Below are 23,425 nucleotides of genomic sequence, written 5' to 3' on the forward strand. Positions count from 1 at the left end.
AATCCCCGTTGAAACGCATGTGGCACGCCACGGAGTTTGTGTGTTGAAATGTATATTAGCTGGGCGAGGAAGCAGAGATGAAGGTGCAAACAGGAGCGAGGGCGGATTATATAAACTCTTAACAGGCGCCGCTCGCTGCCGCCGCCTCGCCCGTGCCCCCCGCCGGGGCTGCGCCGTGCCCGGCCGCGGGGGCTCCCCGGCCCCGTCCCCCCGCTGCTCGGGGCCGCGGAGGGCGAAACAATTGTGGCAGAGCGGCCACCGCCGTGGGGGAGCCTTTTTCCCCCTCCAGCCGGCTCCTGGGGGGGGCTGGGGGCTCCTTAGCCACCGCTTCCCTGCAAGCCGGGCAGGGGCCCCCGGCTCCCCGGTGGCCACCTGGGCTGACCCGGGGGAGCCGAGGAGCTCCCGGCCCCTCTCCCTCCCTCCCCGCTAATGAATTCCCCATTCCCCGCGGCAGCGATAGGCGCTCAAACAGGTGCAAACTGTAAAAAAAAAAAAAAAAAAAAAAAAAAAAAAAAAAAAAAGGTAGCAGCCGCGGGATGCTGGCCCGGCCGGGCAGCAGGATGCGCCGCCGGGAGCCGAGGGTGGCTGGGGGAAAGGCTGCGGGTTTTCTCCTGCCCCCCCGCTGCCCTCCCCGCTCCGGGGCTCGGCTGGGCGCGGGGCTCCGAGCCCGGGGGCAGCGCCGTGCCCCCGCTGGCCCGGCCGCCCCGGGGAGCGCTCGTCCCGGCGGCCGCGGCTCGGGCGCCCGCTGGCTCCGGGAGCCTCCCCTGCTCGCTGCCCTGGCTGCGAACCGTGCCGGTTCTGGCGAGTTTTTGGCTTAAAACGAGGTTTGCGGAGCGGGACCCTGCTTCGGCCCGGGGGAGCTGCAGCTCCCTGTCCGTGGTGCCCGGTACCGGGCGGGACGCGCTGCTCGCCTCGGGGCTGCCCCCGCACACCCCGGTACCGGGGCTTGGCCATTCGTTCCCCTTTGGGATTTTCTTTTTTTTTTTTTTTTTCCTTTTTTAAAATTAATTTTACCGAACTGCCTCCCGGCCCGACACAAGCGGTGCAGCCTCCGCGGGAGCCCCGCTCCTGCCGCCGAGCGATTCTCGCCGGCTTGTGAGAAACGCGGCCGGGGCGAGCGAGAAATGGCAAATAGGAAGAAAGCTGAGCGCCGAGGGCAGCCCCAGCTCGGCCGGGCTGCCGCCGGCTCGGCCGGCCACTTTTCGATCCCTTCTCGTTGGCTTCGTTTGCAGAAGCCCCAACTAACGGGGGAGGGAACTCCCCCTCGGCGCACACACACCGCGCACCCCCCCGAACCCATTTTGCGTCTCTTTAATATCTGCGAGCGGCCCCGCTAAAGGCGAGCTGATTTCTCGCACCGGCTCTGGGCCGGGGGGGTCCGGGCGCAGAGACTGCGGCAGCTTTTGGCCCCAAAACCAAACCGGGGGGCTGGGGGCTCCCCCCGTGCCCGTCTCTCCCCGCGCAGAGCTCCGGGCCCTTCGGCCCCCGCCGTGCTGGGAAGCGCAAAGCCCGCACCTGAGCGCGGCCCGGCCGGGGGCTGCCAGCGGCCCCGAGTGTCCTTTCCTCTCCTGTCCTTCCCTTTTTCTCTCCTGTCCTTCCCTTCCTTTTCCTTCCCTCTCCTCCTCGCCGGCTTCGCGGCTTTTGCTCGGGTCCGGGGCGCTACCGGCGGTTCCAGCGACAAAACCGCGGGGCTAATGAGAAGGGAAAAACCGGGACGAGGTTTTTAAACTGAAATGCGCCTGTCCCATTAGCAGCTCGTTGGAGGGATACGGGAGGCAGGCAGCGTCCAAGGTCGTTGGGAGAAATATTTCAATGCGCTGGAAACATTAGGGCTCCTGTTTCACCCGAGGAGCTCAGGAGAGCTTGTTTTTCCAACCTCGGGGTCCCCGGCACGCCGTGAAACGGCTACCTGTGCGCAGCGCGTTCCCGAGGAAGGAATTCGCAGGCACCATTTCAACATTTTAGGCGACACGTGGCTGCGAGTTCCCTTCAAACGTATTTATTTTATTTGGACTCCTGCTCCACCACCCTTCCCTTTAACGCCGGCTCCTAGGTAGCATCTGAAAGGGCCCTACTCCCATTTGCAATTAAAGACTTTATTGAGGAGGGGAAAACCGGTAATTAGCGAGAATATTCCCCCCTCCCCAGTTCCACCTGCAGGGCAAAAGTGCAGCTGGCAGAATGGCTTCCAGCAGAGACCTGACGCACCCAAAGAAGTTTGGCTTTGTTTTTGCAATGCCCTTCGGTGAGAGGGCTCCTGATTTTTCTGGGTCCCAGTATGGGTTAGCACCTCGAGCGCAGATCCGAGCGCTCGCCCTAACCCGATTATTTTATTGAATGTTTATGAAGGCGCGCGCTTTCTCTCGCTCCCTCTCTCCATATTAATCTCATTAAATCCTACCTTTCAACCTTCTTCCGTGACCATCTGACCTGGCCACTTGAATTAAAATAGTGCTTTCTCCGCAGTCAAAGACAGCACATCAATCATCGGGCTATTTACACTTCGCTCCTTTCTTCAAAGAGGGGCTGCCTGGTCTCTCTCTACCTTCGCTTCCGGGGATGACGGGCAGGTCCTGCGGGTCTCGCCGGCATCGCTTGATTTTATTATTATTTAATATATATATTTTTTTCTCACCCCCCTTTTCTCGGCTGTCTGCGCGGCTCTCGGCTTCCCCCAGCGAGGCGGCCGCCTATCCCTCGGGAGCGCTGCCCGGCCGCGCTGCCTCGCACCTGAAACGCACAAGAAATGGGGGGTGCGGGGCCGGGGCCGGGACCCTCCGCGCCCCTCTCCGCGCCTCGGCCCCGGGGGACGCGGGCACGGGCGGCGGCGGCCGCCCGGCGGGTGCTGAGCCCCGTCCGCGGGTGCTGAGCCCGCTCCGCACAGGGCGAGGGGCCCGTGGGTCCCGCGGGGTCCGACGTTGGGGTCCGAGGGGTCGCGAGCAGAGAAGCGGGGGCGGCAGCGGCGGGGGCTTCGCCGGTGCGGAGCTGAAGGAGCGCGGTACAAAAGCGAGCAACGCCGGCAGCACACAAAGCGCCAATGGGTATCGCAAAGTTACGCGACCCCCCCACCCCCCCCGAGCCCGAGGGGGCGAGGCGGAGAAGGAGGGTAAAAAAAGGAAGAAAATAAAGTGATCGAAAAGTTACCGCAGATAAATATATATATATTTTTTCAGGTTAAAAATAAAAGCGCGTCTAAAACATGTACGGTTACAGGATGACATCCGTTAACAAACTCTCTACAGCATTGCTATTTAGTAACAGTAGCAGTAATAAGAAGAATAATAATGATAATCACCTCTTTATAGGATGGCACCTTGGTCCTTAAATATTGTCCAGTGTGTAGGGTCAGTGTGCGGAGGGCTAGGAGCCGCCAGGGCTGATTTTTCTTAAAGGGGCAGATCAGGGGAAGGCTGCGATGGTGCTGGGAGAGAGGAGGGGGGAGAGATAAGTGGTCTGAAGAAGAGGATAGGACAAAAAAAAAAAAAAAAACTGATGATGATGAATACGTTGGAAAGTTTTTTTGGCCCTGGTGAGGGTGTCAGATTGAATGCTCTGTGCGCATGTGCGAAGGTGTCCAAACTGACAATGCTTGGGAGATGAAGATAGTGTGTAGCTGCTTCTGGGCTCAAGGAGGAGGAGAGGAATCCACAAGCCGACACGATGAGATCCAAGGCGAGGGCGAGAAAACTGCCCAAAAGTAGGTCCTTTCTCTCCCTTCTTCCGCGTCCCACCTCCGCGGCGGCTCGGCCGGGACGGCTCGGAGCCGGCCCGGGGGCTGCGAGGGGCTGGAGCCCCCCTCCCGGTCCCCGCGGCGGCGGCGGGAGCCGCGCTGCCCGGCCCCGGCTGCGCGCAGAGCGGGCGCCCCGCTCCGCACCGCCCCGCGCAGCCCCGCGCACCCCGCGCAGCCCCGGGCGCGCCGGAGCCGGGGCCGCGGCGGGCGAACGGCGGAGCCGCGCGGGGCCGGCGGCCGGGGGAGAAAAGCGAAAGTTAGCTCGAAGTTGACGAAAGGGGATAGCAACTTCTTTTTTTTTTTTTTTTTTTTTTTTTTTTTTATTGAGTCGTTCCAACGAGTCTTGTGAAATAATATTCCTGGCTTTTGAAATAGTGGGCGCTAGAGGTCTGCGTTTGGCATCTGCCTGCGCGATCCGGAGAGACTGAACGCTGGAGAGAGAGTGAGAGAGAGAGAGAGAGAGAGGGGGAGAGACAGGCAGAGACAAACGGAAAATAAAAAAAAATAAAAATGAAGAAGAAGAAGAAACCCTTCTAGGCTCGGGAACAATTATCAAGGAGAGGGAAGGAAGAGAATTTGTAGCAAAAATGGATCCGCTCTCAGTGAGGGGCTTTGGATTCGCAGGTCCAGAGGGAAGATCCTGAAGGCAGCTCGGGTGTCCCAGCTGGGGGTTAAGAAGGTCTGGGGGAGGGGAGTGTGGGGGAGTGTCTTTAATTTTTAATTTTTTAAAATTTACTTGGGGGTGGAATTGCAGCTCGTAAGTCTTGCGCAGCTTTTTCCTCCGTCTTCCGCTGGACCCCTCTTTCTTTCTTTCTTTCGAATTGTTTTTAGACTGGATTTTCGGCTGAGGACAGCGGGGTTTTCGTAGGGGACAGCGGGGCTTTGGTGCCCCCGCAGAGCCCCGCAGCCGCCCGGGGGGCTCCTGCCGAGCAGCTCCCGGGCTCGGTGCCGCAGCGGTGCCCGGGCAGCCCGTCCGCACCCCTCGGCTGCTCCTCTCCTTTAGTTTCTGTTTCTCTCCGGCTCCGTGCGAAATCTCTGCAGGCTGCGGGACTTCCAGCGCGGTCCTCGCCCGCTGGGAGCTCCGCGTTTAGTGCTTTGAGGACGCTTTGGAAAATAGCGGCGCCCAGCTCGTTTAAACCCGCGTGCGTTTTCACGGGGAGCCTTGCGGGAGGATTTGTCGCGCTCAGCCCCGGACGAAGCAGTGGTGCGGAGCTCCGCGGCCGCCCCCCGGCCGTGCCCCCCCCCGCCCGGCCCGGCGGGGAGCGCTCAGGTGCGGCGGGGCCGGGGGAGCCGGGCGCGGCGCGGGGCCCCCCCCGCGGGTCCCCACGCGTGGGCTCGGGGCGGGGGGGGCTCGGCGGCAGCTCCCCCCGCAGCTCCCCATCGCTCCGGGAGGGCATCGCGCTGGGAAAAAGCGTGCCCGAGGTTGCGGTGCGGCTCCCCAGCCGAGATGCTGCAGGGTTTGGGGGTTTTCCTCCCCCTCTCCTCTCCGTATTTCTGTTAAAATCGCGTCGGGGCAGGAGTTTTCTTTCGGGTGCGGGCAGGCGGAGACGAGCCCCGAGGTGGCAGCTCCCCGCGTTTCTTTCTCAAACGACAAAACGCCCGGGCGAGCCCGAGGCCCAGCGATTTACCTTGCTGCGGCCCCGTTCTGCAATGCGCTCCGCGAAGGTTCCCCGGCTCCCCGAGCAGCCTCCGCACGCCCCACGGGACAGCCGCGCACCCTCCTGGCCCCGACAGCCGCGGCTCCGAGCAGAAATCCTGCTCCGAGTGCGGGTGTGCTCAGCACCGCCAGCACATCGCGGCCACGCTCCTTGGGAAGTTGTCTTTTCGGTTAATCCCGGGATTTTTTTTTTTTCTTTCTCAATAAACACACGCTTTAAAGGCCCCCTCTCAATAACTTTTATTTTTTTTTAATTCAGTTATATTTTTTTTTAGGATAAGGAGAAGAGTAATTTTCAGAGCGCTCTCTTGGTGAAAATAGTGGAATATAGCGAAATACTTCTTTCCTTTTATTTTTCTTTTATAAATATATATTTGTTCTTTCTGCTTCCCCGCGGGGAAGCGCGTGTCGGGAGCGAGCCGCTGCTGATTTTTTGCTGGAGTGCGGCCGGGAGCGCGCCTCCTGCCCGGCCCGGGGCTCAGCCGCGCACACCGCCGGGCTCCCCGGAGCTTCTGCAGCTTGAGGAGAGGATTTAAGGACCGGCAGGTTTTAAGGACCGACAGTTTTTTTCCGTTCCCGGGTATCTCCAGCGGTAGGGCGATGAGCGGGGTGCCTGGAGCCGGCCGCTTCCCTTCGCCGCAGCAGAAACCCCTCCGGTGGCGGCGGGAGCGCTGCTACCGCGGGCTGGAAGTGGCTGTTCGGAGGGCTGAGCTCTGATTAAAATCAGGTGTTTAATACAATACAAGGCCCAACGGTTTATGGGGTTTCAGCTGAGGATTTTTTAGGGATCACAGTTCAAAACAGTAGTCCGAAGCTAAGGTTTCAATATCCCAGGAGTATTTATTTGCAAAACAGATTAAACACGGACACGAGGGTGCGGATCTTGCCGTATTTACAGCGGCGAGGTAGTGGCAACTTCCCTGACCGCACGACGTCCCCAAGGCCCCTTCTCCCCCCAACCCCCCATGCACCCGGGGCCCTGCGGGTGCCCGTGGGTGCCTACGCGTGTCCCGGGGCCGGGCGCTGCACGGGGGGCGTGCAGTGCATCAAACCCCCGCGCTGCAGAATTTCGGTCCCCTGGGCGGTATTTCCAGCAGATGCGGAGCTCCTCTGGGGATCCGGTGGGGTCACGCCGAAATTCCCGGAGGTTTTAGGGGAGCGGGACAGGGAGAAGCCGGGGGCCGGGCACTGTCCGAGCCCCTCTGCGGGGAAACGGCCCCAGGGGCCGCAGGTGAGCGCGGCCGGGCCCCGCTGCTCCCCCCTCTGTGGGACCCCGGGGGGGAGCAGGTTCCTTCCGTGGGCCCCCTCCCCTAGAAAATAACCCCCCCGGCGGCCCAGGAGAAGCGGCTGCAGCAGCCGGCAGCCCTTGCTCGGAGGGAGAAGGCGGAGGATGAATCGGTGCGGGGCTGCGCTGCCAGCAAACCCCAAACGCCCCCCGCTTCGGGGGCTCCCGAAATACAAACGCCGCTGCCGGCCGGTCCTAAATAAACGTGGTCCTAAACAAACGGTGGTGCTGGAAAACGGGGGCCGGGCTGCCCGCAGCCGCCTTCGCTTTGCAGTGCGAGGAAAACGGCGAAGTTCAAGTTCGGGGCTGAGTTGCAGCCGGGGCTGTTCCCTCTGCCCACCGAGGGGAGGCCGGGTCCCCCCGTCCCGGGGGTGCTGCAGGGCAGGGGAGAGAAGGGGGATCGCGGGGGCTGGAGCCCGAGGACCACTTCTTAGGAAGCCAATATTTGCGCCGGGACAGACGCTTCCGATATCGCAGCACGCGGAGGCCGAAAATTTATGGAGGATTTTTTTATTATTATTTTTGTACGTGTCGTGTTTTTGTTTTTAACTATCTTCAAGGCTGCTCATCCCTCCGCCCTGTCCCTGCCCAGGGTCCCTACACGGGCTGGCGAGGGGCTCGCAGGTGCCTCCCCCGGCCCCGTCCCCCCCGGGCCCGCCGCCGCGGCAGCCTCCGCCGCCTCGCCCTCCCCCGGCCTGCCCCGGATCTGTTCAATTAGGCAATTAGGGAGCCTGGGCAGGGGAAGGGGGGGGGGGGGGGGGTGTATGGGGGAGTTGATCCGCTAATTAAGGTGATGTGTAATTAGCGCTTCAACAAAAATTAGCAAGGATTTCAAATCGGGTTAGTCTTAAAAAAAAAAATAATCTAAATTCTACAAATATAATTTATCAGTTCGCCCCCCTCCCTGCCTCCCCGTGCACGTTTGATTTATTTGAGAAAGTGCGGAGGGAACGACTGCAAAGAGCTCCCTTCTCCCGTGTCCTGGGAAGAAACTTGGCAAAAGGGAGGGCTGAATTGGTTATTTGCCGAGGGAGACTTTGTTTGAACTTGCCCGTAGCCTGGCGGCTTTAGGATGCCGAAGTGCTAAGGCTGAAGAAGACACAGACATCGGGGATTTAATTCTGGCCTGTAATAAAGTCGATGCTCGTGGGTGTCTGTGTGCGGTGCTTGTGATGTTTTATCCACGTGTGTTTGCATCACGGGACGCTCGTGTGCGCGTCTCTAAAGGTGGGTTTGTGCGGTGCCTCGCGGGGCGGCACGCTGTGCCCCTGGCCCTGAATTCCCGGCTGCTGAAGGGAGGCTGTGCAGATGCATTCGTCTGTTGGGCTGGTAATGCTTGTAGAAAGATCTCAGTTGCAGGCTGTACGTGTTGAAGAACCTGTGAGCGATGTGCAGAAATGCGGTGACTCGTATTTTATAAACTTTGTGTAACAACAAGTAAAGCTGCCTTATTTGTAGACTTTGTTTTGAGACCGCAGTGTGAAACCGAGATCAGCAAATATGGGTCTGTGCTAAGCTGAGGGGACTCACAAAATAAACCAAGCGTGCTTCCAGAGGGTCCTATTTAAATGTCCGAGGAGGGCTGAAGGCAGAAGGAGCAGGGCATTGCCGTTCCGTGCCCCACAGGCACGCAGCACCCAGCGCTGAGCCGCGCGTCCCCCGTCTCACAGCAGGCAGGAGTCTGACCCACCGCACGGGAGAGAGCCGAGCGTACCTGAGACACACACAATCTCCACTCGCTTCTGGGCAAAATGCAATGCGGGAGCTAGGATTTCACAACAGAGGAGCGGTGTAATTCATAGCTGTTGCTCGCTGTAATAATATCCCCGCTCCTCAGTCGGATGTAACCGCTCCGTGACCGGTGATAAAGGAGCGCCGCAGCCTGCCTGCCGCACACAGCTTACACCTGCCCGCACGGCTGCGGAGTGAAATACCTGAAGTGACTGACAAGGGCATCTTCTGCATAAGAGGGAAATATCCTTCTGTGGCGTGGCGGCACTCATTAATGTTTGTAAAGCACCCTGAGATTCTCAGAAGGAAAGGCCCTGTTGAGTGAAAAGTATTATTATTGTTATTACGGCTCCGGTTATTATGGCTTATATATTTTATGAAAGCTCTGTACCATTTAATACAGTGCTTCAAAGACAAAGGCCTGGAGAAGTTTGCAAACACTAATGAGGTAAGTCTCGGTGGCCGCCTTTCTGGTGGGGAAGCATTGTGAGCTGCCCGTCCAGCTGGGGACGAGGGGCAGGCTGCGGCCACTTGCCGGAGGAGCCCTGGCTGCTCCTGCTGATAGCATCAGGCAGACAGCCCACGTTTTTCAGACTTGCTTTTGCCCTTCTAGTTGCACAATTTGCATTCCATTATTATTATTGTTGTTGTTATTTTTTTCCTGTTGCCGTAAACTTCTGGTGTGTGAAATTGTCTGAATGCAGATTTTAATTCCACTGCAGCCTAGGCCTTTTCTGCGGTGTAAGGGGGCAGCATGTAGGAACGGACGTGCTCTGCAGGCCAGGGAAGCTCAGGCTGTGTTTCCACGACGTGATGGCTGTTCCACTCTGACTGGACGTGTTTATTTTTTTCCAGCCGGATTATTTAAATGATAAACTCACACAATTCTGAACGCTAACTGAAAGGGTCAAAATCTCAGCTGAATAATGAATTTCTCATGCCTGCTTCTCAAACGATATTTTAAATCCTGTCGCCAGCGTATCGGTAAACGCGTACACATACAGTGTCCATCTGCAGTTAAGAATAAAGACATCTGAAGGCTATGTGCAAACACATTTGTTTCCACTCTCTGGGTAACAGCCTGTTGATATGTCAGTGCTCTGCAGCATTCCACACCAAAATTACTGCTGTGTTTTCGGGTCTTAAATATGCCCTCTTTTTCTGGAGGAATTGCAGGTCAGGGATGTCGTAGTGGAAAAGATCTATGACCTTATTATTTCTTTTATTTTCTTAATGGATTTTCATGCATCACCGGTACCTACTCACGGGCTGTTTATTTTTATTTTTATTGCAGTAGGTTGTGCGTTGTGTAGCGTCCAAATCTGTAACAGAGTGTCCCTGTCCTGAGAAGTTTTTTTTCCTTTTCTTCATTCAGTGAATGATGTGACCCTCTTTGCTAATAAAAATGAAATACGACTTTCATCCCTGGAATAAGTGTACTTCTTCGTGCTTCTGAACGCTCGCAGCCTGAATTAGCTGCTCGATTTTTTATTTATTTTATTTTTTGCCATCGGAAAGAAATTTCCCTGCGGTGAGGGTCACGACGTGAGCAGGTAGGGCTGGGACCCAGCTCCTTTTCCATGGAGCAAAATGCTTCTCGGCACGAAGGCACCCGTGGTGTGCCGCAGCAGCACGTGGTGTGCGGAGAGAGTGTCCAGCACATCGCCCCGTGGATGTGCTTGACCCTACAGAAAGCCAGGAAGGTGTTTTTGTGCCGCGGCACCCGCTCTTGTTCTGCAAATGAGGCTGCTGGGTCTGGGGGGGAGACGTTTCCCAGCTGGAAATGGATGGAGGCGGCCAAATTACTTCCAGTAGGCCTCAGAATTACGCCTCTGTCATGGTAAATCTTGGTCTCTGTTGAGCTGGTGTGGAAAGGCTTCATCTTCCCTGAGCCACTCGCTGCTTGTAGTGGCACGGGTAAATCGGGGAGCCTGGGCCGCAGCTCTCCGGGAGGACTGCACAAGCATTCGGGGTGAAATGGTGGACCAAAATAATCTGGGCGCTGATTTATTTCTGCCTTGATAGTTTTTACATCTTTCAGGTGTTTTGCTTTAAAGTCTTATTCTGATGTGGCAGTTGTTTGTTTTTTTTTTTTTTTTTTTTTTTTTTACTGGTCTGTTGTTTTTGGCTTATGGACTCCCTCGCCAAAGCCATGAGACACAATGCCCTGGCATCAGTTCTTGGGGCCAATTTAGCCATCATTACTAGATAACACTGTCAGCCCGTTCGAGAAACATATTTGTTTAATAGTTAATGTTCTGTACAAAATATAGAGGGTGGGAGAAGTCAAGCTGTAGTGAATGCTCTGCTTATTTTATATCCACTATAACTATTTTTGTCCATGAAAATTGGCTTAATTATATCAATGGAATGTTTCTTTTTCAATTCTGTATGCAATTAGTCCATCTTGCTGGCTGCAATTTATTTTAATAAAAAAATAAACCAGTGGCGTGTTCAGTTCCTCATCCCCTGGGGACAAATGCGATTGGTGTGTTTAATTTCATTAACTACAATGCGGCCTACTGGAAAAATGTATAAAATCAGCTTTATACAGCTTAAACACTGGCATTTGAAACAAATCATTACTGCATTAGCTGTCACACTGGTAATTCTAGAATCCAAGACAAAAATATTATAGCTGTTTTTATAACCCTCTGCAAATACACTGTTAAAATAATTTGTAATCATTTTTTAAACATGCCCTGATGTTTTTAGTTAAAATATCTTATCACCACCAGAGAAGGCTGGCTATTCATTATCACACGTGTTTTACTGAGCGATTCGTGGGTTGCTCCCACCGTAGAAATTCCTCGCCTGTCTGTCTGAAGCTCCCACCTGAAGATGGGCTGTTGGTGCTCACTGAATCACACTCCCCATTTATTTATTTATTTTTTTTCATCTGAATTTGCTTGCACCAGTTTGCAAGCCCAGCTTTAGGTACAACCTGTGCACGGAACGGTTCTTCCTGGCAGCGTAGGTTAAGGCGTTGCAGAATTTGACATCATTTTGAATATATTTCCCTCTTCTACTAGTTTTTTTTTTGATAAGCTACCCCGGAGCAAGCCCTTCCTACAGCAGTTCTGAGTTTTTCTGTGGCCCTTTGAGCGGGGGGGGGGAGAGGAGAGGCTGCACCCCGCAGAGCACCGTGCCCACCGGGACCTTTCATGGGGTGGGGGCAGAGCTCAGCACTCAGCTGGTTTGCAACCGGTTTTTGGCACTTTGTGAGGCAAGGTATTGTTCAGGTAGTGTGATTTACCCAGAAAACTGTTCTTTCCCTTTTTTTTTTTTTTTTTTTTTTTTTTGTATGTGTGCCTTTCATATGGAAGTGCATACAGTGTTGGTTTAGGATGCGTGTGTAACCAGTGCATAATGCTGAGCAGAACACATGCTCTAATTCACATGCCTGATTCTCCTGTGAAAACTGAGGTTAAGCTGACAAAATACAGGATTATTATTATTTTTTATTTTTTTTTAAATGAGAGGCCAGATCCTCAACTCATGGAAATCAGTATCAGCATCGATGATGCTAACTTTCACCAGCTGAGCACATGACCCCAGAGATTTTCTGTGTATGTGCAGAAAATATACAAATATTGGCATACAGCTAGTTTAAGCACATTCACTTCTAGCATTTGCAGATCAATATTCAGATGGAGGGATGTTAAACTGTTTTTTTCTTAACTCGTGGAATGATCAATTATATAACCTTAGCATATTTTACACAGATTGCTATTTTCTGGAGTGGCATGGACTTCCTTTTCAAAGCAACATACAGAAGAGGGGCTATATTGGATAGAAGCCATCTGTCCCCTGCATGCATTGTGCCTTTTTTTTTTTCTTTCCCTTCCACCACTGCCATAAACAGTAGTTAATTTTCTTTTCCATATCTTTAACTTTATAGCAGTGGTGTTTTGGTACAAGCGATACCCAGATATGTTTTATTGGTATTGTGGGAGGAAAAAAAAAAATCAGCTTTATTTCCTTCTTGATATAAAATCGCTTTGGGAGGACTCACACAGCTGGGCACAGTCTCCAAAGCCAGGCTGAGGAAGCGGCTGGGCTGCAGCAAGGTGCAGGTAGTGGCACCGAACCCCCTGCAGTGTGGTTTTGGGGCTGTTTCTGTGCTGGGGGTGAGGCTCCGGCCTTGCTGCACCCTGGCCTCCGGCACAAGGCTGCGGCCAGCACGTGGGTTTGTTCCCTCAGCCCTGCGCTGCTGGGCTTCGAGCCTTTGGCTGTCAGAAAATATGGAAAGTTGGATGCAAGGCTGTGCTCAGAGCATGGAAAAGTTGTAGAGTGATGGGGTGGGGGGTGGGGAGCTTTGCTGCTATTAAGAAAATTAAAAAAAAAAAAAAAAAAAAAAAAGAAAAAAAAAAAGAAAAGAAAGAAGAAAAAAACAAAACCAAAAACAAAACTTCGAGTGTTAGCTGACCAGAGATGAGTCTAGGGTGCAGAAAAAGCCCAAGCTGCTTTTTCTGGAGCTGATGAACTAGCTTTACTGCCTTAAGCAAATAATTTACCCTCAGCTACCTCATCTGTAAAATGGGAGGGATTTTGTGTACCTGCCTTTGTGATTTCAGGATAAACGTATCATTAATGATCTTTGGGTTTGCTCCAGCTCCCGCTGAGGTCACTGGGAGACTTTTGCTGAATTTACTGGTTCAGATTTTTTTTTTTCTTGCAAGTTTCAGTTTTTGCTAAAAATCTTTTATTTCCATCTCAGACGCTCATAAAGAAATGCTTGTGTTTACATGCAGCCTGGCATTTTCTGTCCTTCCAGGATAGTATTTAGTGTTTTTTATTTCACAGTGAATGGACCTTTTGGGCTCAATCATGTAAATTAATTTTTAAATGGCTGTGCTTGAAGTTCATGTAGTATAAAATTGCTTTACCGTTTTTTCTGTTTATAGAAAAGGACTGGTTTCATTTTATATTTTATTACGTAAATGTGAAATAGAGAACAAGCACAACTAGCAAGTGATCATGTGTTTTATTTCAGAATTATCACATAGGAATAAAATAAATTTAAATCCCTACATGGCACAATAGTCATATTTAAAAAGCAGTTGATGCCTCATGGATAACTTGGAAAAGCCCTCTGCTCAGAAACAGTTCTGCTCGTATATCCCGTATATAATGAATAAAAACCAGATCTTTGTTACTTTGGGAGTTCTTAAATTCTTCCTGCTAGAGCGCTCTTCAAGTATTTAGCCAGATAAAGTTCAGAACAGAATTTCTGCCTTTGTCTTCTGGTTTTGCTTGCACCTGCTAGCGAGTACAGTAATTTTAACAGCTTCTTGGTAGCGGCAGCTAAAGGTGAGCCGTCAGGAAATCCAAGCTGATTTCAGGGACATGTCCTTGAGGACGTGGCTGGAGAGCTACCGATGCTTTCTCAGTCTCTGGGGGATGTGTGGTTTTCCAGACGAGCAGAACGTCCCCGTCCCTTAGGCAAAGCCTCCTGCTTCCTCCCATAGTTTATTGTCAGGGGGTTATGAGTATTGATTGAAAACAAAGCACCTGTGGAGCGAACTGGTGATCACCCTGATAAATATTCTTCAGAAAACCCGCGTCTGGGCTCCTTGCAGTGGTTCAGATAGGCAGACAGGTGGATGGTCCGGGCGTTAGACCTACACGTATGTATTTCATTTCCTCTTTAAACCCGTGTATTACTGTTTAACTTCCATTTCAGATAAAACAGCAATTTTGTGTAGTTCTCCAGTTAATGTGTAGTTCCCTGCATCCTGACAGGACACAGAGGGCTCGGTGTAAATATTCACGTGCGTAGCCTCCAGCCGTAATCAGAAAGTTTCTCGTGTGATCCAGTAGTCAATGCTCCAGCTAAATATTGATTTATGTAATAGTGCTGTCTGTTCCAGTAGATCAGAAAAAGGAGCGTGCATTTAACACGCGTCTATAAATCTATTTTTGCCCCATGGACAGTAACTGCTTCAAAGCGTTGTTCAGCACTTTGAGAAGTAAGTCTCGGGGCGCTGACCAGAGAAATGTCCTGCCCCGGAGTTCATGTTGTGAAGGGTCTCTTCTGCACGTCTGTAGCCATGCTGTCTGGGTGAAGGAAACAAGAACCTATGGAAGATTCCTGGGGTGTTGCTTAGGATGGGAACCCTCTTTTCTTCCTTAACGGTAGTGCTGAAGGCTTCCTTTGGGGCAGGCCGAGGCTCACGTCCAACCCAAACCTAGGAGGCGGGGGTTCCACGGGGGAAGTTTGCCTTTAGCCTTGCACGCTCATTGTTTCTCCTCCTGCCCGCCAGTGTCAGGTTCATCCTGCAGCTGATTCCTGGGAATGTGGAGCATTAATGACAGTGGTTTGTGACCGGAGGGAGCTGCGGGCTGCCTTTGTCACTCGCAGCAAGGTGGTCGCGGGGAACCCTGGCTGCAGCCGTGAGAGGCGGCCCTGCAGCCCCGGCGCCTGCCCAAGTTCACAGCCGTCCTTCCATCGGCTTCGTTGGACTTTGGAGCAGGCCCTCGAGGCACTGAGCTCCTTGGGACATCGATGCTGTTTGCATATAAAGATTTTTGTTATATCTGTGTTTGTATGTAGTGCTCGTTAATGATTAGCTACCAAGGGTCCGGCGTGTGATAGACCTGTTTGCATGGATCAAATCAGCTGTGCCTTTGTCTCTACTTCTAAAGTCCTTTTCCTGGTGTGACCCGGCTCTTAGAATAAATACATATTTTTACCTGTAACTTGAAGAGCTGATGTGGCTGATTCTACTCACCCGGCCTCGAGGAATGTGTAGTCGCTGCCCCTCCAGGATCCCAGCGTCAGCGGCGTAATCCCGTCCCATAGTCACGTCTCAGTAATTGAAGACTGAAGAGACAGCCTTGAGGACTTGACTGTCAATATATGCATATCTGGTTCTCAGTCTCAAGCTGTAACTATGTAAGGGGCATTCTTGTGAGTAATGACAGATTCTTAATCTTTCTTTTTAGTTCTTCCAGTGAAATTGCATCCGTACATGTTTGAAATGAGAAGAATCCATGAAAACACAGACAAATATCTACCTGCTGATCTATCTATCTAGAGACTAAATATTGGAAGAGTGGTCATTTAGATCAATCTTGTGCCTCAGTGCTCGCATTAGAACAAAAAAAAGCACTCTTGAAAAATTACTGAATTCTCCTTGCAGTGTCAGGTTCCAAGATAATGATGTGTCTGTGTGTGAAAATATTAAATTGCAATAACATGCAGAGTGAGTGGCTTTCTGAATGGGGTATTCAGTTCACAGCTTGGACTATACATAAAGCTAGTGAGTGACAGAATACAAATGGTGTCATAAAACATCAGGGGAATTTACAGCCAGTCTCAGGCTTTTTGATCTATATTCTATCTATGGAGCGCTCTCAATCTATCTTTAGTTAATGAAACAGTTAAACATATTTAATTATTTATCACTGTTTAATGTCAGGAGTTATCAAAACAGATTGTTTCCCCCTCAAACACTTAAAGGTAGTAGAAGAACTCTAAATTGCACGTACTGAAGTCTGGGATGTTTCCTGCCCGAAGATAACGTGTCAGAACATCCCTGCATGGAGGGGTTTTTGAATTGCAGTTGTTTGATGCAGACAAACCCTTTAGTTTCTGTGCAAGAGCGTGTACTTTGTTTCTGAAGCTTGCTTGTTTCTTATGCAAAGTGTTTTTATCCTTCATAGAAAAAACAAACAAACAAAAGAACAGGGAAATCAGAATTCAGGTCCACTTTAGATGAGAAATTAATTGTAATGGGGCAGTTCTCAGCGGGTATAAGCTGGTACCTCTGTGATGTGGCCCAATAACATGGAGCCCAAGTGAAAAATCATTCCAAAAGTGAGTCTGCTGTGCTGTACCACCTCTCCCACCTAGGGATCAGCCCGGCAGGTTCATGCACCTCCGTTCATGAGCATCACTACAGAGCAAGCACGCAGCGTGGTCCTGGGGCTCCTCACCCACACATGTAGGTGAAGTATTTAAATATTTCGCAGAAGTTCTGTGAACGGCCCTTGAAGCTGCCCCCCCCTCCCCCAAATATCAGGTGTGGGGAGCACAGCTACCCAGTGAACCTCATTTCCTATTTTTCCGAATTTCGAAATTCAGACTGCCTGTGACTCCAGGTCCTCGCTTGCCCCCTCGGAGCTGGGTCGGGCTGCCAAAAACCTGCTATCGGGGCTGCAGGCGGGGGTCCGGGGTCTGACCCTGCCATACTGCCCTGATCTGCTCTGGGGGTGGCTTTGGTAAGGAATTGCTCTTTCTCCTTTCCTGGCCCTGCCAGGCGCCCCTCGTTCAAAGGGAAGCGTGGAGGAGGCCGGTGGCTGCCGCGAGCGGTCGCAGCGCCGGGCTGGACCCCGCTGGGATCTCTCGGGCAACTCCCCTCTGCAGCCCACCGAACAGAGTGGCATTGTGAGCAGGAAGGCGGCCGGCCTCGCTCCTCCCTGACAAAGGGTCCTCAATACTTTTATTCAGCGGAAAATGGAATAATACTTGGGGGCTGGCTTTGAAAGCCGTGGCCGCCGGCTCCTTTACGCGCCGCGGAGGGTTTCTGCGGGAGGAAGAGCTTTTCTGAGGGGAGAGGACTTTACACGTGGGATGAGGTGAAAGGCATCTCCGTGCCAACACACTGAACGTGGGGTTTACGAGAAGTGTTGGTGTTTCATTACTGCCATGTGCCCGTCAGGAGCACAGCCCTCGCTGCGCTGGTGTGCGGCCCCGGTTACTGCCCAGATGTGTAGGAAGCAACCGAGCCTGCTGGAAATAAAAGTTTTATTGTATGTCTTGTTCCCTTTAAAACGCACCATGTAGCAGTGCTGTTTTGGTAAAGGTAGGTTAGGGGCTGCTTCGGATATTACAGAGCTCTCAGCTGTTCAGAACCAGCTCTTTTACAAGGGGCATCCCTGCACGGATAAGGAAGCCGGCCACAAAAACCTAAACTAGCAGTTCCACCAGAGCAGCAAAAGGCTCCAGCAATGTGATCCCCCCTTGCTTTTGCCTGTAATAGGCAGCTTCGTGCTGCAGGTATCAGTAAGAACATATGAGCTAAACTTGAAGCTTTGGGGTTTTCCATGTCTTGATTTCCGATGTCCTGAAGTCCATTTTAAATGGGCTATTTTCTCCAGAAATGGAGAAACTCATCGGTGTGTCTGCTGGTTCATTGTGTCAGCTTTTGTTATTTTCGGTGTCATGGGACAAAAACTTAATGTGCTGTTGGATTAACCAGGATGTTGGATTTTATGGCTATAAAGATGATGAAGAGCAAAATTTTGAATGCAAGATGCCAGAGCTAAGGGGAAAGAGGTCAGTATCAACTGGACACGGAGTGGCTCCAGGGGGGGTCTTCTGCCTCTGGTGCCCTGCTTTCCCACCTGCCTACTTCATGCTCTCAAGAGCAGGTAGAAGTAGAGATAAAGGAGGTAAAGAGAAAAAGGCACAGCTCTTAAAGTAGCTTTTGTCCGCATTACATAGATGCTGTTTTGCCAAATCTTTCTCACTACTCTTTCCCATCTGGCTTCCAAGTCTGTTGCTGGTTTGCTTTAAGCAGTGTGAAGTTGTTGGGAAGCACTGGGATTTTGTGAATGCAGCTGAAACTGGTGTGACCTTTGACCCTCCAAAACTGGGCCTGGGAGGCTTAGCATTGCTCTCACTGGTAGCTGCCACCTTAAAACTAGAAAAATACCCATCTGAAAATCAAGCTTGATCTTCAAAATACTTGAGCTAGTTCTCTCTGATCAAAGTGTGCCACTTTCTCTGGCCTCTAGAACTGATGTTTACCTTTCTGGTCCCTTAGAAATTGCAGCAGCTTTGCTTGGCAGACCCCTGCTTGCGTGCAGAAACACGGGGCAAAGGCAAGAGCTGATCTCACAGGTTACACCGCGTGGGGCGTGTGGTCCCAGCCAGAGGAACTTCTCGTGTTCAGAAGAGGAGAAGATCAGCAGCATTTGGTGCATGAGCATGGAGGATATTGGGTGCCAGTCTTGTAGGATCAATTCCTTCCTGATGCCATCTTTTCTTAGTTAAAACAAGATTTCTTTTCCACCTGTTCAGCTATGAAATCTAGAGAATGCACTTCTCAAATGAAGCTAGCATGGTCTGTGCTCAGGTTTAGGCATTTTTCTAACTACTGATGTAAGTTATCTGCACTAGTGGCACTGGCTTTACAGGGAAATAGCTGAGCAATCCAGAAGTAAGGTGAATCACGATGTGTGCATGCCTCGAGGAATAATCATTATTGACAAAAGGTCAGAGAAGTGCTCATATTTTGTGCCTTGTTCTCTGATACCTGCAAGTACCCGGGGAAGGCACCTTCCTTAGCCTGGCCGCTACCCGCGGTGCTCTCCTGGTGCAGCGCACGAGGTGAGCCCCAGCTCCCAGCACGCTGATCACAGGGGGCAGTGCTGCAGCTGGACCTTCCTCTGCTATAGGGGGGAAGTTATTTATGGCGCTGCAGATGTCTCAGTGGAAGAAAAATCAAAGTCCATAATGCCATATTAAAAATACTGAAAAAGTATCGATTATTGCTTAGCGCAGGCTTCAGGCGCGAGTAGCTGGTTTCCATAAATCACCCGATTCCTCCAGGACTCCCATGGAACCGAATGTCTCTGTGCAGCCAGGTTTCATTTAGGAAGTACAAGCCTGGCCGGGTTTCAGAAAGCGATGAGTGAGGCCGAGCGCTCGGTGCCAGCTGCCACGGCCGACACGGCCGCGGAATCCAGATGCTCGCATTGTTCGGCTGCCGCTGCTCTGCCAAGGCAGGTGATAATTTCTAAATGGTTTTGATGTCTGAATAAAACAGTGCTCAAAATAGGATCTTTCAGGAAACATATTCATGAGCCTGAACACGGCACGCTGCCGAGCAGGGCACAGCTACCCAAAGGCAGCGGCTGTGAGGGTGCTCCCAGCTCCGTGCCCCAGAGCAAGGGGAAGCATGGTCACTGGGGGATGAAGTCAGGGTGTAAAATAGCTTTTAAAACTTTGAGTAATTGTCACAGTTATTAATTTCAAAGCTTTATTTTATCCATTGTTAAACTTGAAAACAGTTGCAAAAACTTCTGTGCAGAAGGGGAAGCAAATTTAAGTTAAAAGAAAAGATATTCTCACCACTGGCCTAAAAGCAAGGATTTTTTTTTCCTACTTTCACTTCTTGTTTCTCCTCATCATTGCAAGAACGTCTCTGTGTGCTGTTTCTATGCTAGGAATGAGAAAATGTTGTGTTGTTGTCCCTGTGTGCTACCAATTTTTTTAAAGCCCCGTAACCCAGTCACTTGTCCACACGGTGATCCCCTAAAAAGAAAAAAAACACAAGAAATCCCACTGCCACAACAGTGAACCAAACAGATCCTCTACCCTTTTTCTAGATAAAAATCTTGATAAAACAACCTGAATCCAGAGCAGATTTCCTGGGAGACAGGCGGTGCATCAGTAAGGAACCTCAGACATTTGGGTTGTCTGATGTGGAGCAAAACAGGGACGTAACCAACCTTGCTGTGGAGCAGAGGGACTGGCCCTGGCATTTCCTTCCCTGGGCTCTCTCCCCTTCACACTGTGGGTGTCATCATCCCCGTTTTAGACCAGCTGTGCTGCCTGTAGGGCATTTTTGGAGGCTCGAGCAGATTCGGGTAGCCTGGAGGAATACCCGGTCCCTGGCAGTTACCGGAAGCAAACGCCAAAGCTTTTGGAGTTTCCCCATTTACATGCGGCATGAGTTTCCCATTTGATTAAACAAATGATGCTTTGGTTAATTTGTCTGTGTTGGCTATTTTTATGAAATATGCACTTAATTAAGAGAAATACAGAAACATGTTTATTCTCAAGATTTATGCGAAAAATGAGAACCCCACTGAAATTTCCAGTAGTGAAGCAATTAAGTAATGGAATTCCACAGTATAAACATGGTATAATTCAACTATAAAAACGATGTCGAAGTAATGTTAATGAGCTGACTTGAAGCTACGAAAGCGAGAAAAATTCACAGTTATGGATGAAAATTGAATTTGCGCTGAATTATGACTCAAAGAAGCTGGTTTGCCTGAGAAATCGCCGCTGCCCACGTGTGCGATGTGTCGGGGCTTTCGCTGGGCTCTGTGTGCTCGGCCCCGATCCGTGACGGCGTTACCCCAGTTGTGAGGTGCTCGACCTGTGAGCGGTGTTTGCTGAGAGAGGCGGGGGAATGGGAGTCCTGGCAGGGATGGTTTTACAGGGGGCTTTATGAATGACTGGCTCCGAGGAGCAAACAAGTCAGGTTCTTGATTGCTTGTTGAAAGCTTGCATATGCAGCCAGACACCTAAAAGTATAGAAATACATAAAACAATAATAAAAAGCATCACTGGCACCACCCTAATCAAACAAAGAAACACACCTCTCTGCCGTCACGACCCCGACTAACTTATCTGAGGTTTGGGCTGACAGCCTGCAGAGTTTGCAGTTGCTCATTTTAATGTTTCTCCCAGTGACTCCTTAAATATTCTATTTGTTGAACTGTAACACAGAGCCCGAGAGCAATAAATCAGTAACACAGCACGTGGAAAGAAGCTCAAAGCAATTTGACATTTTAGCAAGGTTCTGACTCGAAAATTGACGAAATATTTTTTTGGATCCAAACTTGAACTCCAAATTTATCTTGAAATTTGGCCAGCGTTGGAGCAAATGTTGTAGCCAGCAACGTTAGCCTCACTTTTCTGTGTCATCCCCGTGCAAATGCTGGCGTGGCTGGGGAGCTTCAGCAGGGCAGCAGTGACCCGCCCGGAGGAGCTGACTTTACGTGCATGATATTTGTTTCCTTTGAATTCCAACCTGATTTTGGTTGTTGTCTTTCTTACCTCTCCTGACCACCCCTTGCCCGAGCAGTTTGCCTCCAAGCTGTGCTCCCCCCGCTCCCCGGGGGCTTCCCCGCGCGCTGGCTCCACGCTCCCTCCTCTTTCCCCTCCTCTGTTCCCTTCTCGCTCCACTTCAGAATGTTGTTTCTGTCACCTCCGCAGCCCAGTAAATAGCGCGCTCGAGATTTATGATGTTTAAACTTTTAATGCCATAACATATTTTATATATTTTTCACAGTATTATTCAGACGTGTGATGTTATGGTTAGTTCGAGTTCTGGTGTAACTGCCCCGAGGAACTCCTTCCTTGTGGGCAGCCCTTCTCTGCCAAGCAGTATTTGCACTTGCTTCAGAGGAGGAGGAAAGGAATGCTCCATAAATGTTGCACGGGATTAAAACCGTGGATGGCCGAGCTGTTAGGGACGGGGACGAGCAGCCTGAGCCTGCAGCCTGGAGGAGCTCCGAGCCCGAGCTGGCTTTTGAGGGGCAGCCTGTGCTGGCTGCTCCTCGGCTCTCCTGGTCCACTTTGGTGCTGTGGAGGGTGGCAAGGACAAGACCAGCGGAATGGGACAGGCTGGGGTGGTCAGCTTTGTGCTGCAGGAAAATGGGCATCTTCCTTCTGCTGCTGGGAGCCTCCGCTCCTGGCCTTGGGAGGGGTTTTTGACTTGAAAATATTTAGGGAAATACAGAAAGATGAATGTGCAACACAGTACTAAGAGCGGTACTCAGCATCCATTCTGGGAAAAGTTCTGTTATTTTCTCTTGCATTCTTATCAAACATAGAACTATTAATTTTAGGAGGTTTTTTTTTTTTTTAATTATTATTACTATTTTTAACTACTTGTGGGGCACATCTGCCTGCCCTGGGTTCCTTTCACAGCCACACTAATTCTTGTGTGAAGTTTCTTGAGTTTATAAACCGTCAGGTCCTTCTGGAAGAACAACAAGCGTTGTTCTCTGCTCTAAAACCCGGCTACCAGACGGACCAAGGCCTGGCCAGGGAGTATTAACTTTGATGGAGAGAGACTTGGTGTTCTGGGTATTAAATTATACGCCTTGGGAAATGCAGCACAGTAGATGTGTGTTTGTACTGAGTAGTGTCTTTGTCTTTCATATATAAAAAAAAACACTAATTAAAATATAATGTAAAAAACTGAAGTATGCTGGTTATGTTTTAGTATGCTGCTAAGGTAAATAAAAATGAAACAAAAGATATATATATATTGGGTCATTAAAAGTGCATTGTTAAATCGCTTTATGCCACAAAATTTCCGAATTAAAAGCTGAACAGAAATACATCTGGAATTGGACACAAAGGCAGATTACTGTTACTTTATCCGGAGCTCTGCATTTGGTCTATGGTTCATTTGCGCTGCCGGTAACCACTGTGCAGAGAAACACAAGCAAGCCCAGCTCCTGGAACTGTACCTTGCAAAATTTCCTTTTTACAACATCTCCAGTGGTCCAGCGTAACCCCTGGAAGTTTTACCCTAAGGCTCGGAGAGCTGAGCTCCATATGCTGTCTGGTGCTGGGGATATAAGATCCCTTTTAATACACTGAAAACAGAAACAGCTTGGAATATTAACTTAGCTGTACCTTCCAGCTCACCGTGTGTAATGAGGAAAGTAGACAGCTGTCAAAGTTAGCAATTAAGGCTGATTCCTTACGATTTAAGATGTGGGATACTGCATATAAAACCGAGCTATTTGATGCTGTTAAATCAAAGCGTGATACTGATGGCAACCTGTCGTGGGTTCACCATGGCAAATGGGCAATGCCTTCTCACTTGGATTTCAGCTCGGTGTGGGCAAGTGCACGATCTCTGCCTGCTGGGGACCAGTGGGTGCGCATCCCCTCGCTGCAGCCCTACTGTCCCTGGGGCTGGAGGCGTGTGGGTGTCCAGCGGCTGCCCTGACACTGCCACAGCTTGTCCCCAGGCCGTGTGGAATAAGCTGTCCTTCTGGTGGCAGTGAGAAATTGAGTCTGACAACTTGTTTGAAATACTAGGGTTCTGGTTTGAAACGCTAATCCCAAACCAGAGGCTTCCATCCTTATTGTTGTAAGCCCAGGGAGGCGAGGAGGTCAGAAAAGCCACCAGAGCCCACAAAGACCTTTCCATTGTGGTCATCCGGTTTTGGATTTGCTCTTCAGCAAGTACCAGTGCTGTACCTCATCCTCTGTGCTCGCAGCATTGGCCTCCCCGTTAGCAAATGTCCGGGCAGA

The 23,425-nt window shown here is 51.0% G+C and overlaps 1 protein-coding gene across 3 annotated transcripts in view; it reads left to right on the forward strand.

Annotated features, from left to right (window-relative positions):
- The first annotated feature begins 3,193 nt into the window (after positions 1–3,193).
- PRDM16 (PR/SET domain 16) overlaps positions 3,194–23,425 on the forward strand; it is a 282,537-nt gene continuing 262,305 nt past the window's right edge. For all 3 annotated transcript variants that reach the window (XM_082777087.1, XM_082777085.1, XM_082777086.1), the window contains exon 1: positions 3,194–3,697. In XM_082777087.1, the coding sequence (XP_082633213.1) occupies positions 3,661–3,697 (37 nt within the window). In that variant the 5' untranslated portion in view covers positions 3,194–3,660. The remainder of the gene's footprint in view (positions 3,698–23,425) is intronic.

Source organism: Aythya marila, assembly GCF_965140915.1.
Source record: "Aythya marila genome assembly, chromosome: 21".
Lineage (NCBI taxonomy): Eukaryota > Metazoa > Chordata > Aves > Anseriformes > Anatidae > Aythya > Aythya marila.